This window comes from Pavona decussata, unplaced genomic scaffold (assembly GCF_977016875.1).
Source record: "Pavona decussata unplaced genomic scaffold, jaPavDecu1.1 SCAFFOLD_180, whole genome shotgun sequence".
Taxonomy (NCBI): domain Eukaryota; kingdom Metazoa; phylum Cnidaria; class Anthozoa; order Scleractinia; family Agariciidae; genus Pavona; species Pavona decussata.
In genome coordinates, this window is record NW_028145590.1 from 2,299,984 (window position 1) to 2,315,313 (window position 15,330).

A 15,330-nucleotide genomic window follows, 5' to 3' on the forward strand; every position below is an offset into this window, starting at 1 on the left:
AGTCTGTGCCCTGGAGTTACTATTCGAGCAAAAGAACCATGTCTTACAAAAAGCGTAAGAGCCTTCGTTACTGGTTACCGTTCGCGTGGATAAAACGAAAGCATTCCTCGCGCGTTTGATCTGCACAAACCACGATGTCTGGGATTCTGTTTCTCTCTGCGTGACTGTCGGAACTCTGCACGTGTGAAAAAAGACCATTCCGACCATGAATTATAACACGCAAAGGTGCAAAACGGTTTCTCTTGTTGCAGTTAATGATAAGCCATTGGTGATTTCAACTCACCGTAAGCTCATTAGCATACATTTTTTTCTTCACCTAAGCTCATCATGTCAACTATTCTTTGTCAAGTGTATGCGGGCTACTTGTATCTGTCATCATCCCTGGTCTGAAACACAGCAAACTGGTTATTCAATGGGAGTAACTGTTAGATTTGGTCAAAAAGACGGAACGTGCGTGGAGAGAACCACGCGACGAAAGCATCCTGAAGAAATTCCCAAAACCCTCAAGGTAGGTTCTGTATCAATTTATATTTCATCAAATTTGTTGGCCAGAACCTTATTTACTAAATGTAGGTAGCAGACAAGATGATAAAAGATACTTTTGAAGCTGATTTTCTCTCTCTCAAGCCTGTTTGAGCTAAATACTGGAGCTCTCAAAATTACCATTTTTGCAATTTTTTGCAATTTGTCCCAGGTGTCTTCAGCACCCATGGCCAGAGTATAGTTTTCCCCAAATTGATTTTATGATATTTAGAAACGTCAATATCTATGTAATCTCTGCTGCTAATTTGGTTTGTGTGGAAAGAGTACTTTCGGAGAAATAACGAATATGGTTGTGCTTGTTTTTCCTGCTTTTCTAAATGGCTGACAGGGAACATAGTAGGACGAGCATTTTCTTCTTGTTTATAAAACCCAAATTATTGCAACGGCCAATTTTATAAACTGGGAGAGTGGTTCTAACGTCTGTATGAATTTCATTTGAATTGGTTCACATACACCCGAGAACCAGACTCGTTTACTTTTACTTTTTGAGAGTGGAACTTTTGCTCAAAACATGGTCCCAAGGCCGACGTCATATAGTGCGGTTACCATGGCAACGATACATCTGCCGATCCAAATATGGTTGTTCTTGTATATCCCCCAAGGTAACCTACCTACACACAAAAATTGAAGAGGGGTTAAAATTTTTCATTTCCAACTTTGCTTCACTTTCCTGGAGAATTGCTCTTAAACATTTAAAAGTCATCAAAAGAATCTTAAAAACTATGCACTCTTGTACTGGTAGTTCTAGCCCTTGCGATTCGATACGCTCTATGAGAAGTTCAAAATCTCTCTAAAGAAAAGCTTACAACCATAGATTCAAAATGTTGATCGCTCGTTGAAGCAAAATGACCTGGATGTCCTCACTCACCCCAGTCACTGCTCGATATACCTCGTCAAGGAGCCTGGGGACGAATTTTGTTGACAACGCACGACGAACGACAACAACGAACAACCGGAAGTTACTATTGCTGTATTTTCGTTGCTGCGTAGATATGTACTTCGCCAACATCACTAATCTCTCTCGCAGGAACCTTGTTCCAGCAGCTCAACATTTCAAACCTTAAGCTGCGTTTTGTCGATCGCAGAAAACAGAAGCAGCGCAGTTGGAGCGAAACGAAGCTTTGCGTGACTCAGCTAAAATTGAAATCAAAGATGGCGGAGTGCGTCCATTCGAAGACATCCCTGGCCCCAAGAAAACCTTCAAATCCATGGTGGATTTTTATCGCCAAAGCGAAGGCCTTCATAAGGGTTACAAGCCGACTGAAAGCTGGTTCGCAAAATATGGCCCCATTTTTAAACAGAACTTATTTGGTCCATACTGGGTCCATGTCATTGATCCAAATGACATTGAGAAAGTTTTTCGCGCAGAAGGAAAGTATCCTCGCAGATTCGAGATAGACGTTTGGTTGGAGCACCGTAAAAGGAGGAATTACTTTCCTGGCGTGGTACTTTTGTGAGTAATAAATAACCACAGATTCAATGATGCTGAGCAGTTCAACGTTTTGGCTCGGAGACGTAGGGGCAGTTAGTCGGGTGGCAGGGATTTTCGTTTTTGGCGAAAGTTTTATGTAAGAACGGGAGTAAATTTTCGCCCTGGGTCCCCGAGGATGAAGCCCGGGCCTCTTGCCTTCAAAAGAGTCGTGCGTGCGGGGTAGCAAATTATCAAGTGCAGCGAAATTTAGAATCCAAAAATTAAAAAAAAAACCTTTTTATTTTCCCTTCCTGATCTGGCTTGTAAATCTATTTTTTAAAAAAAGTTTTACCTCTCCCTATAAAATTCTCAGTTTCTTGCCGAGTCAGGCCTAATTGAATTTTGTCAAAATTCAAAATAATTTCAATAGCTCAGTTTTCTTTGATTGACGTCCACCAAAATGCAATTTTATCCGACTGTTTTAACCGCCATAACAAATGCAAGGAAATCAAAGCCTTGTAATCTGCTTTTTGTTCTCTCATTAATTTAGTATTTATTGATCTATTTATCCATTGGCGGTTTTTTTACTAGAGGACACATTATCTGTCTGGACGAACTTCATCTGGTTATTCGTCTTTTAGTATAAAGACGGGCACAAGATGCATTGTGCATCTAGACGAACTATCTTCAGTTGTTCGTCTTGAACGATGCACAACTGAATATAGTTCATCCAGACAGATAGTACGCCTTGTGCCCGGGGGATCTGAAAAATAAGGCTCTTGTCAAGAGAGTGGGGTACTTGAAAATTGCTAAACACTAACCTGCACTGTAAAAGGATCTTTGTTTGATGTGTCTCTATCAGCTACAAAATTGTCTGCATCACTAATATCTTCATGGATGGATAATTCTTCATTTGGTTTCATTCAACATCCTCTATAACTGGCAGGATCTTCAGCAACAAGTCAATTTTTGATTGGTTGGCTCATCAACAGACCGATGAGAATCCTGACTGGTCCGTGTCTTTGTATTCTAGCTTCTACTTTGCTTGTCTTGTCAGTCATGCAAAATTTTGCCATTGGACAGGAGGGGTCTTAATTTTTTTTTTTAACTGCAATATAGTACTTTCTCATCAGTCCCCTTCACCCCCCCCCCACCCCCAAATGCCCGGCCACCCCAAACAATATTTTTGGTTCTTGAATTCTCCCTTAATAAGTTGACTTCATTCATCTTTTTTTGAGCTGACCTACGTAGAATAGCATTTGTTTACCTGCAGCTCAGTCCCATTTCAATCAGCCAGATCTTCAGTATTTAGCTGTAAGAAAGTTGGTTCAATCTGTTGTTGTTATAGCAACCTGCATGCATGCCTCAGTGCGTGCAGGTAAAGAGGTAGATCATTGAGGACATGCAGTGCATGTCAGTAAAATGCCTAAAGTTGCACATGCAAAATCTTGTCAAGTTCTGCTATGCTCTGCAAGTTAAATGTTGGGTGCAGAATAGGGAACGTTATAATGATTAGCTATGACTTGGCATCAACACAACAGGTATCGAATGGTCTCATTCAGTTTTAAAGTGTTCGCAGAATTTGGCCTCTGCTCGAATTGCTCGCAAAAATTAAACGGGTGCTCGCTTGCTCGTGCTCGCAAATTTTTTGCAACTGCTTGCATGCTTGCATTCTCGTTAACATGTGCTTGATTGCTCGAAATTTCGTTAATCCTCCTTTGTAGTTATTTTTTATACGTATATAAATGATAAGTCAGTTATGATATGGTTAAAACGAAAAGGTTGAAATATCCTTACCTCTGGCTTCAGTCTTTCTTCTACTGAGTTCAGCCTGTAAATATTGTTCCGTTTTGGAGGTGTCAGCCAGATTGTTAGCTATTATAGGTACTTGGCGCAAAACAATGTGTCCTATTTTAAATAAAAGAGAGATTCCGGCTAGCAGAAAATTTACGAAAGTAGTTGAAGTGTTCGCTGTTCGCCATCTGTATTTTTCTAAAGACACTCGCCATATCTGTATTTTCTAAAGTGCTCGCTGCTTGCAAGAAAAATTTGAAAACTGTTCGTTCTTGCAAAAATAAACACATTACTCGCATGCTCGCAAATGCTCGCAAAGGTCATTTGATACCCCTAACACAGTAATCTGTTTTGTTTAATAAATGCACCTGTGGTTTTACACTGGTTGGGTGCCGGCATCAAGAACTTGTAGATAATTTACACCTTGTAGGATTTTTTTGGTTTTGCTGTAATTTCTTCTAGAAATAATTAGGGTGCAGTGTATGATAATATTAATAATGTAATTTATGATTGTCAATGTGCATTCTGTTTTTTTTTGTTTTTGTTTCATTTTTACCGTAATATTAAGGAATGGAGAAGAGTGGCATAGGATAAGACAAAGCATCGCTCCCAAAATGATGCGTCCAAAGACAGTGGAGGAAAATATCGATAACTTTAATGATGTAGCTGAGGATGCCATTTCAAGGCTTGTGAAATTAAAGCAAGCGTGTGGACCGGATGATCACATTCCTGACTTGGAAGGGGAACTGAGTAGATGGTCCACAGAAGGTAAGCTTAAAATGCTGCAATTATGATATTTTAGCTAGAAGTTCATGTTCTTGTTAATCCCAGAAAAAAAAAATTTGATGTGCAAGAATGCATGCCTTTGAACCCCCTCCCTTTTTTCCCTTGGTCTATTTGTTCTGGTTACAATTCATTAATTTCTATCCTGATGATCTGTCAGTTGTGTCACAGACCACTAGCTTTTCAAAGTGTTATTAAAACTAGGTGACTTTTAGCAGTTTTTTTAACTATAATTTTTGGGATTGAATTTCTCCTTATTCTAGACTTGTATATTAAGTTACCCATATATGCACTGGGTATACTGTGTCCAGGTCCCAGGGCAGGTGGGAGACTCTCATGTGAAAGGGGTGAGGGTGCTCGTCGTCTCGCGTAGGGGCGTAAATTTCAGATTTTGGTCTCACTTAGGATGTTCTGGGCAAAATGCCATTATCTTTTGCCGTAAAGGTCTCGTCTAGGGTTGCATTTGAAAAGTCGCTGTATTTTTTATTTGTCTGTGCTTTGAAATGATCTCTTTAAGGGGTAAAAAAAAAAGCTTGGGCCACGCCCAGATTGGTCTCCCTTAGTGGTTTAACTCGAAATTTTCGACGAGCATCCCCGCCCCTTTCATATAGGAGTCCTATGCCCCCCCCCCCCCCCCCCCCCTCAGGGTCCAAGTTGGATCTACCAGTTACTCCTATTTTTTTCTTTAATAACAGATCATTTAAAGAAAGGTGAGAAAGAAAATACCATTTAACGTTGCAGGCTCATTTAATTAAGTTTCATTTTTATTAATTTTTGTTAGCAGACACTTTTTCTTTTGTTGCTTTTTTTGCTTTAATGTTTTTGTCTTTCTTGTTTTTTTCAATTTTTTTTGGCGCTTCAGATTGGGTAAGCTGAAATGCTATGAAAGCTGACATAATGTGTATTACAAATTAAATAAGTGGTGTAAAATCTGTAACTTAGTTTCATCTTTTCTCTTGTAGGTATAGGAACAGTAGCATTTGACACTCGTCTGGGGCTGTATGAAGATCCTCCACCACAAGAAGCCCTAAAATTCATTGATGCAGTTCAGAATTTTCTTTTGCTCAGCCACAAGCTGATGTTTAGCATACCAAGCCAAATGGTGCGACGTTACATCGACACACCTGCACTTAAGAAGTTCCTGAAAGTTGCTGACGACGTCTTAGACATTGGGCAGGGCTTTGTTGACAAGAAAATGAGGGAACTTAAAGAAATGTCAGAAAAGGATATAGAACCTTCTGGTGATACTCAGGGTAATGTTTACAAACCTTTGATCATTTTTTTCTAGAAGGATGCAATTCCTCTCCCAGGTGGAAGCGGTGGTGGGTGCGCTGGTTACTGTCCTACAGTATACAGGCAGAAAAGACCTCATTTGGTCGGTTTTAGCCAAAGTCTATATCAGGGCATATCTGACACTCAGCTCCATTCAGCAGCCAAGTTGGAACAATGTTGAACAGTGATGCAACTCATTCAACTAACGGAACAATTACTGGTCTCCCCCACCACTAACCCCCTTACAATTTACTGTCATAGATGTGATCTGACTTAGACAGCATCTCCTAGATGTATGCAATGCTGCCCCTATTTCGTTGAAAACAAAATATCGCAATCAATGAAAACTTCGCTTCAGATCTTTAAGCTCATAAGCCTCATGGTTTCTTTGGGCTTTCCTGCCATACTTAAACAATTTTCTGTAAATTAATATACTGTATCATAATAATAATAATAATAATAATAATAATAATAATAATAATAATAATAATAATAATAATAATAATAATAATAATAATAATAGTAATAATAAAAGCTGAGTACGTTCACCTGATGAATTGGACTTATTAAGGACGGTGCGGTTTATGACTATGCGGGAAAAGCAGATCTTAGCAAGGCCTATTGGAATCCAAATCGAAAATTGGGGGTAGCCACGCATTTTTCAGAGATAATTAAGCAATAATATCTCTAAAAAGCGCCCAAATATGAAGCAATATATGGGATTTTTTCCCTAAATTGAAGCTTAATTATCTCTGAAATATGCGTGGTTACCCCCAATTTTCTTTCGAGATACCAAAAGGGTTTGCTAAGTTCTGCTTCCTCCGCATAGTTTTAAACCGCGCAAAAATATTCCTGTATTAGTAGGCACCACCCATAGGAAACCCAAGTATCTCGAGATGCACAGAACGTATGCGCAGTAACAATAGTAGGCACCGTCCTTAATAAGCACTAACAACTTAACCAAATTCTGACCCACTCTACTCCCCTGGATTTAAAGGGAGGGACTCCGAGTACACGTGGCCTGACTTACGGTGTGTAGCTCTGCTCCTCTAGAGATTATGCAGGCCATACTTGATGGCAAGCCACCAGATTAGCACTGCCTACGGTAGACTGCCTCGCCACCTTGGTTCCGGAGTAAGATGTTAGCGCCCTTTTTCAAAACTCCAGATATATAATTATATACCCAGAATTAAAAAAAAAAAAAAAAAAAAAAAAAAAAGAATGTCTAATTCCTCTGCAGTGTAAAAAATTGTACTCAGTTAATCTCTGGTATTTTTTTTTGTAGTGGTGTCATTGTTGACCTATCTTCTCACAAAGGAGAATTTGACTATGGAAGAGGTCAATGCTCTGGCAAATGATGTGGTGTTTGCAGGAGTTGATTCAGTAAGTTAATGTTGTTTTGCAACTGACAATAGCTAAGGCTACATGACGCCAAATTCAAGACAACATTAGGAAATGACAGATTTTCTTAAGAAAAGAATATTAGATGTGTAAAGGCGCTGTTAGACTAGGCAATTTTTCTTGCAACTTGTCTAGGAATTTTTTACGACACAAATTGCACGAATCGTTGCCTATAGTGTAACATGCTCTGAAATGAACATATGTCGCAATTTTTTTTCGTTGACGCAATCGTTGCGAGGAGTAGAAGTCGGTTCTACTTCTCGGAACGGTACATGTGACTGTAACAAAAACGTTGCGAAGAAAATGTTCATTTCAGGGCATGTTACACTAGGCAAAACAACGCAACGAATTGCGAAAAAAGTTGTAAGAACATTTGCCAAGTGTAACCGTGCTTTAACTGAGTTTAGCACGGCAACGTTCTGTACAATAATTTTATATCCTGTCAACATTTTTCAGTCAACTGGTCCGTGGCAGTTCTATCTTTGTAGTGCTGTGACATCGTAGCATTTTCAGCATTGTTCCTCATCCAGTTCTGACTTTGTGTTAAATTTATACTTACAAATTCTAGGTGATATATAAAGGTTTTCCGCGAATACAGTTCAAAACGCTCTTCAAATTGGCTCTTAACTGAGCGTAAAAGGACATGCAAATTTAGGCTAAGACTACTCGCCCAAATCTCTGCGTTCAGTTTTACGGGAACAAAGATGGCACAGTGGTGAGAGCGCTCGCTTCCCACCAATGTGGCGCAGGTTCGATTCTCAGACTCGGCGTCATATGTGGGTAAAGTTTGTTTTTGGTTCTCGTCCTTGCTCCGAGAGGTTTTTTCTCTGGGTACTCCGGTTTTACCTTCTCCTCAAAAACCAACACTTCTAAATTCCAATTCGATGTAGGAAGTGTCCTCAATTAGTGTTCTGCACCAGATACATTGGCACTAAAATAAAGTGATTTAAGTGTGGGGGCTAAGCATCTTTTAGAAACGGGACGGTGAGACTCCATTCAGCTCATAACTGATTTTTGTTCATGATACAATGTCTTGTTACTAAGTTAAATTGTTTAGCTACAAACATCTCTAACAGTATTGATCTTTAACTACAATAGACCTCGAATTCTATTTTATGGCTGTTGTATCATTTGGGAAGGCATCCTCACATTCAAGAAAAACTCTACCGAGAAGTTGAGAATGTGATAGGAAAAGAAAGAGACATCACAGCTAACAAAATTGGAAAGCTGTCCTACCTGAAGGCTTGTCTCAAGGAGTCCATGAGGTATTGTGTGATGTTCCCCAGTTAACTCCATTCCTAGTTCAACACTACCCAAATATGGTCCTAGTGGACTGAATTTTCGTCTGCCATAGTCAACAGATATCCTGCGATTAAGACGTATTTTCATGTGACGGGGAGAAAATGGCAAAATAGAGATGCTTAAAGTCACTTATAAGTTTTGAAGGAAACCACATACATTAGAACACAATGCAACGTTTACAATGTAGACTAGACAGTGGCCACAACATGAGATACTTCACAGGAGACAAGACTTGAATTGACAGATTCAACAGACTACAAACAACCGAACAATTCAATAGAATTGACAATAAAGCAACACAACAGAGTGGACAATAGAACAACACATTAGACTGGGCAAAAGAACAACACATTAGACTGGGCAATAGAACAACACAATAAACTCAACAATAGAACAACACACTGGACAACAGGAGAACACAATAGATTAGATATTAGAATAGCAGTATAGACAAGACAAAAGAACAACACAATAGACTGGACAATAGAATAACTCAACAGACTGGACAATTGTACAACACAATAGACTGGACAATTGTACAACACAATAGACTGGACAATAGAACAACACAATAGGCTGGACAATAGAGCAACACACCACAATGGACGATATAATAACACAATAGACTGGACAATAGAAACAACACACCACAATGGACGATATAATAACACAATAGACTGGACAATAGAACAACACACCACAATGGACGATATAATAACACAATAGACTGGACAATAGAAACAACACACCACAATGGACGATATAATAACACAATAGACTGGACAATAGAACAACACAACAGACAGGATTATAGAGTGGACAATAGAGCAACATAATAGACTGGCGATAGAATAACACAATCGACTGATGAAAAGAACAACATAATAGACTTGTAAAAAGAAAAACAAAATATACATTTTTCCTTGATAGACACTATACGTTGATAGTGTGTCTCTCGCGGATTAACACTGTGATGTCATAATCTTAAACTTGTGAGACTATGGAAAATTCTGTGATTAACTATAAGCTGTAATAGCTACGATCACAGAGCATATATTTAGCGATAGTAGCCAGACAATATTCAGTCTTAGCTTACATACAATGCGTTCTCTTTTACCTAAAGGGTGACCCCTGTTATCGCAGGAAACTCTCGGATTTTGGATCAAGATATTGTGTTATCAGGATACAATATTCCAGCACAGGTAAGTGTTATCCAAGCGGGATACACTTTCTCTTTTCCCTGCTAGCCTAGTCATCATCGAAAGTCATGATAAGAAAAGAAATGTCTTGCTCGGTGGCAGAAAGTCTGTATTCCATTGTTTTCTGACAACACAACTTACACTATATGCGATAAATTACAGTACTTACTTTATTTTACAGTAAAATTAATGCTTACTGTAATTGCAGTACTAATAATTGCACTGCTTTCAATACTTACAGTATATACGTTGTGGTTCAATTTTATGCTTGGTTTAATTATTATTTCCCATTGTTTTAAACTCATTATCATACATTGCCATACCCCAAAACAAAGGGAAATAAAAATTAAACCAAGGATAAAATTGAACCACAACATATACACCTGTTATGATACACTGTAGCAGTATTACTTACAATGCTAACAATAATTGTAATGTTAACGATACTGAAAAACGAGGTACAAAGGGATTACGATGTATATACGAAAAAATACAAAGGTGCAATTCAAAGAGCCCTGATACACTATACATTTATGCTTAACGCATTTGCAATGTTTACATTTTACATTAGTCAATGCGACAATGCAAAAAACAATGGAATAACATTTCAGGTGTTAAAGGGCTTTACGGCTATGAAATAGTTCTAGCAACCCTAACCTTTCTGGCGTAGTTGATAGAGACTTATCACGTTTTACCAAAGTTTCTCACTTCTTGAGCTTTTCAATCCTGTCGAAATATCTTAAGGAGCCTGTCGGACCTTTCATTGCATTTACTAACTAGTTTACTATACAGTAGTGTAATACTTTAAATTTATTTTAAATCTGCAGACCAACATCGTTACAGAATTCTACTGCACGTCACGTTCGGAAAAGTACTGCAAAGATCCTTTAGAGTTTAAACCTGAGCGATGGCTGAGAGAAAACAAAGACGAAAACCACGCTTTTTCTAGTTTGCCGTTTGGATTCGGCACTCGCATGTGCTTGGGTAAGAAGAGAAGTTCATTTTACAAGGCTGTTCTGTGTGTGTTGTATAGCTTCTTTACAATGTTCACTCATATACAGTATCGCTTGCAATTCATGTTTTTCATTACACCCAAGGCTGAAGGTGTTGTTACACTGGAGGTAACAATGTTAAGTCTATCAGTTTAATGGTGTCTTTTATAATGGGAGACTCTTACTATAAAATAGCGGTAAGTCAGTCATACCCACGACGTATCAGTCAGTCCCTCCAGTCAGTCAGTCAATCAGTCAGTCAGTCAGTCAGTCAGTCAGTCAGTCAGCCGGTCAGTCAGCCAGTCAGTCAGTCAGTCAGTCAGTCAGTCAGTCAGTCAGTCAGTCAGTCAGTCAGTCAGTCAGTCAGTCAGCCAGTCAGTCAGCCAGTCAGTCAGTCAGTAACTCCCCCCCCCCTCCACTGCAGTCAGTCACTCAGTCATTTTTCTGTAATCCCAATCTACAACACCCTAGAAAAATAAGGAAGCTTCACTGTCTTATAACAGTATAACAATCTGTTTCTCCACAGGTCGTCGGGTAGCAGAGTTGGAAATTTACGTGTTTGTATGCAAGGTGAGCAATACGAGTTAAAAGGGGAAGTATCACACAAATTTGCTGTCATTTCAAAACCCAAAAATGTTTGTGAATGTGAATTGAGTTGATTTCTTTCTTCTTGTCATTCTAGAATTATTTGGCAGATTATAGAAGGTCTTATTTCATTATTTTTAACAAAAGACATCAAAAACCCCATGATACTTCCCCTTTAACTTTTCTGCAAGCCATAACGTGTTTTTTCTTTAAACTGAAAAATAATAACTGATAAGAAAAATACGTCACGAAACTGACATGATTTTATCTTTTTCTCTTTCAGTTACTTCAGCGGTTTCGCATTGAATATGACGGCGAACCCCTAGAATTATACCAAAAGATTGTTGCTGTTCCGGACAAACCGGTTAAGATCAAGTTTGTCGATCGCGTTTAATTGAATGCTAACATAGAGCTCAGTAGGAGTATAGAAGCTGTCTTTGAAGCACAAAGAAGTACTACTACTACTATTACTACTACTACTACTATTACTAGTACTACTACTACTACTACTACTACTACTACTGCTGCTGCTGCTGCTGCTGCTACTACTACTACTTTTACTACTACTACTACTACTACTACTACTACTACTGCTAATAATAATAATAATAATAATAATAATAATAATAATAATAATAATAATAATAATAATAGCTGTTGCAACATCCTTTATTTAAACACGATAGGTATTTTATGCGCAGTTTTCACGGCTTTCGCTGTCCTTGTCACGCACCGTTACGAAGGCGATACCAGTGTTAAATGGGGTGTCTTCTGGAATTTTTCCCTGGTGATCGAAGGCTTCTGGAAGCTCATAATCCAAGACAGTATTCGTTCGGAGCTCACCAGTGCTAGCGTCCAAACTAAAGAGATTTACGTGCTGTGGTTGAGCTTTCAGTGAATAAACTATCTCAGCGTTTGTGCCAATATCGCCATTCGTTGCACTTACTTGAAACACGAATGTTCCTGCTTGAGAATTTTCTCTAACGTCGCCAACGTAGAGATCTTTGTTGAATTTAGGTATGTGATCATTTGAATCAAGAACAGTTATATTCAACGCCTTCTGCCCAACTCTAGGCGGGTTACCACCGTCTTTCGCTTCGACCACCAAATAAAAGCTATGGTTTTTTTCGCGGTCCAGCCTTTTTGACACCACGAGGTTGACATTCGTTGGTTGAGATGTTGGACGGGAAATTTTTAACTTAAATATTCCTCCGTCATTTCGACTCACAATTTCATAACTCTGTATTCTGTAGTTTCTGATGTCATTATCCTCCGCGACCGCTATTGGGAGCTGAGAACCCAACGGCGCCGATTCAGACACTAAATTTGTTCCACAGTCTCCGTAAACTTTTGGGTTATTATCATTAATATCCAATACCTTTATTTCTTTGGGAATAACCGCCGTGACTATCCCTTTTGAAATTTTCACTTGTAGTTGAAATTTATCGTCAGAAAGTGACAGGTTCTTGCGGTCAACTTTTCTCGCAGTCCGAATGACTCCTGTAGTCTCGTTTATGCTGAAGGAACTTTATGGCACTAATCCTTGAAATTGGAATCGAATTGTTCCCTTGAACGTCAAAAGGCGTCCAACTACTGGAACCTCTGACATGTCAGCAACAAATGTGCCCGCTTCAAGTTCTTCAAAAACTTCGAATTTGGAAGTTACCACAGCCCCACAGAACACCGGTTGTGGAAACAGTTCTCTCTCCATGGCGTGGCCCTCAAACACATACACGCCGAGATTAAATAGTCAGCGACTGATGACGCTGAAAGCAGCAAGTGTTGTTTGTGCGAACTCGTAAAAATGTAAAGTGTGTGGAGCTTATACAAATTCAGTTGTGCCTCAAGCGAAAGACGTACTTAAATCTTTCGACCCACTGCTGTATTTTTCAAGGACTTCACACTTCAGCACGTAGGCTCACTTGTCAGGTTCTGTTAGACATTTCCTTAGCGACTCCTGTTTTCCCTTCTCTGTAACCGTTAAATCAGAGCTTCAATCTCTATTTCTGTCTTCCGTCAACGAAACGGCTTTTTTCGTCATTGGCACCAGAATCTGAAGCTCTTATTAACAAATGGTAAGACTTTTTGGTCAATTTTTTCCAAAGCGTGATTCTTCCATTACCGTCGATGTGAAACACTCCATCGTCATTGCCGCTTACGATCGCGTACTTCACCAAACCGTTTGATCCAGAATCCTTATCCACTGCTTCCACTTTCAGAACTGTTGTTCCTCTAGAAAATGCACTGGTTACTGTAATGTAATGGTGGTCCTGTAAGCCAACGAATACTGGCGCGTTATCGTTCACATCCTTCACATTAACGTTGACTACCAGTTGAACTTGCACGCTTCCATCTGATAAGATAACACTAAGAGTGTAAGACTCAACATTCTCTCGATTAAGTGTTCTATTGGTAGTGAGTATTCCCGTCTTGTTATCTAAGGAAAAATCCTGGTTGCCATCGGAAACCAGTCTTAACCGAAGCGCCTATCTGCAGCAGATGAAAGCGGTATCCTTCCTACTCCGGTTCCTTCGGGTTCGTTCTCCGCCACGTTAAAGCTATACACATGATTTGTACATTGAATAGAAATGTTTGACTTCGTTTTCCGGTGGAAAGGCACGCGCCCATTATCCCTTACGTCAATGTTCAGCTCAAAAGACGGCGTAAACGCGAACCATAACTTTGAAAGGGCACGCACGTGACCTGTAACCGAATCAATCGCAAACCATTTGGATAAATCTCCTTTACTGCCAGTCCGCGCTCCAACGCGCATGCTTTCCAGGCTGTTAGTCAACTCAGCGTTTCTCCCGTCATCCTTATCTACCGCCGTCTCCATGGTTTCTTTCAGTTTCTTATGCGGGAAAAGCAGATCTTAGCAAGGGCTAGTTAAATCCAAAAAGAAACTTGGGGGTAACCACGCATTTTTTAGAGATAATTAAGAAACAATAATTCTTGTAAGTGCTAAATTACAAAGCGATGTATAGCTTTTTTTTATCAAATTAAAGCTTCATTATCTCTAAAAGATGCATGGTTACCCCCAATTTTCTTTTTAAATGTTAAGAGCACTTGCTAAGGTCTGCTTTCTCCGCAAAATTTTAAACCGCGCAAAAATATCCCTGTATTAGTATGCACCACCCATAGGAAACCCAAATATCTCGAGATGCGCAGAACTTATGCGCTTGTCAGGTCGTGTATCTAATTAAAGTTTCAAAAACTGATATTAAATGTGATCTTTCATGTATCTCTCAGCTGGCTTAACCATACGACTATTCACCTAGTTGACGGACTTGCAGAAAAGATGATCTTCCTTGCGAGGAAAGATCAATACTACAGTTTAACTCAGTTGGCTTGAACAGGAGGATCATCCATCTATCGCAGTTGGAAGTAACTTTACTAAACCGACGAAAGAAGCGATTATTATTCAACACATTGTAACACTGCCCAGATATGATCATGATTCGCTGAATATTCATCATCTGTAGATTTCCTGCGATATACGTAATTTCGTGTGTCGGGGAGAAAAATGGCAAAATGAAGATTTCGTCCAGCTTTCTGCAAGAAAACTGTGCTTTGTTAATAATGTGTTGAATAATAAAACAATAATCCTGCTCAATCTTGCGGAAAATCCCCTGATTTTAGCCCACTCGGCCTACGGTCTCGTCGGCTAAGTATCAGGCGATATTCCGTGCGATTTCGGAGGATAATTGTTTAATGTACATATCATATAAATAGTTTCATTACAAGGTGGGGAAACAAAATTGTATAAAAACTCCCGTGTTAAAAAGAATGAGAAATGCAATGATAATTAAAAAAATAACAGTAAAAAGTAAAATCGTTGTCGATATTCACTCCACTGAACGACGTCAGCGTTTGTTTCAGTGCGTTACACTGAAGAGGGCTTCACAGTATTTGTGAATCTTGAACGACGCTTTCTAAGGTATTATTTTCTATTTTTATACCCACGACCCTTACCCACCAACCACGATCCACGACATTTAGGGATACTCACAGTTTATCGTAGAATTCCGAAAGTAACGGAAAGTAACGT

At 39.2% G+C, this 15,330-nt stretch overlaps 2 protein-coding genes across 2 annotated transcripts; one reads left to right on the top strand and one right to left on the bottom strand.

Annotated features, from left to right (window-relative positions):
• Nucleotides 1-1,472: 1,472 nt before the first annotated feature.
• On the top strand, nt 1,473-15,114 carry LOC146463228 (cytochrome P450 27C1-like). Its single transcript, XM_085084709.1, has 9 exons — nt 1,473-1,996; nt 4,317-4,516; nt 5,494-5,784; nt 7,089-7,186; nt 8,303-8,469; nt 9,630-9,708; nt 10,533-10,689; nt 11,224-11,267; nt 11,566-15,114. Exons 1-9 carry the CDS (start codon nt 1,752-1,754, stop codon nt 11,674-11,676), a joined length of 1,392 nt encoding a protein of 463 aa, XP_084940835.1. The 5' UTR covers nt 1,473-1,751; the 3' UTR covers nt 11,677-15,114.
• LOC146463229 (protocadherin beta-1-like) lies at nt 11,974-14,118 on the bottom strand. Its single transcript, XM_085084744.1, has 3 exons — nt 13,761-14,118; nt 13,405-13,635; nt 11,974-12,695 (listed from the first exon to the last, which is right to left on the bottom strand). The coding sequence occupies exons 1-3, from the start codon at nt 14,116-14,118 to the stop codon at nt 11,974-11,976; spliced, it is 1,311 nt and encodes a 436-aa protein (XP_084940870.1).
• Nucleotides 15,115-15,330: the final 216 nt, after the last annotated feature.

Excerpts from the sequence above, each read along its gene's own strand:
- LOC146463228 (XM_085084709.1), top strand. The coding sequence starts at position 1,752 with ATGGTGGATTTTTATCGCCAAAGCGAAGGCCTTCATAAGGGTTACAAG. Across the intron at positions 9,709-10,532 it reads GATACAATATTCCAGCACAG|ACCAACATCGTTACAGAATT; the intron begins GTAAGTGTTATC and ends TTAAATCTGCAG. Across the intron at positions 11,268-11,565 it reads TTTACGTGTTTGTATGCAAG|TTACTTCAGCGGTTTCGCAT; the intron begins GTGAGCAATACG and ends TTTCTCTTTCAG.
- LOC146463229 (XM_085084744.1), bottom strand. The coding sequence starts at position 14,118 with ATGGAGACGGCGGTAGATAAGGATGACGGGAGAAACGCTGAGTTGACT. Across the intron at positions 13,636-13,760 it reads TGCTGCAGATAGGCGCTTCG|ATGGAAGCGTGCAAGTTCAA; the intron begins GTTAAGACTGGT and ends TTATCTTATCAG. Across the intron at positions 12,696-13,404 it reads TGGAGTGTTTCACATCGACG|GGATAGTCACGGCGGTTATT; the intron begins GTAATGGAAGAA and ends AAATTTCAAAAG.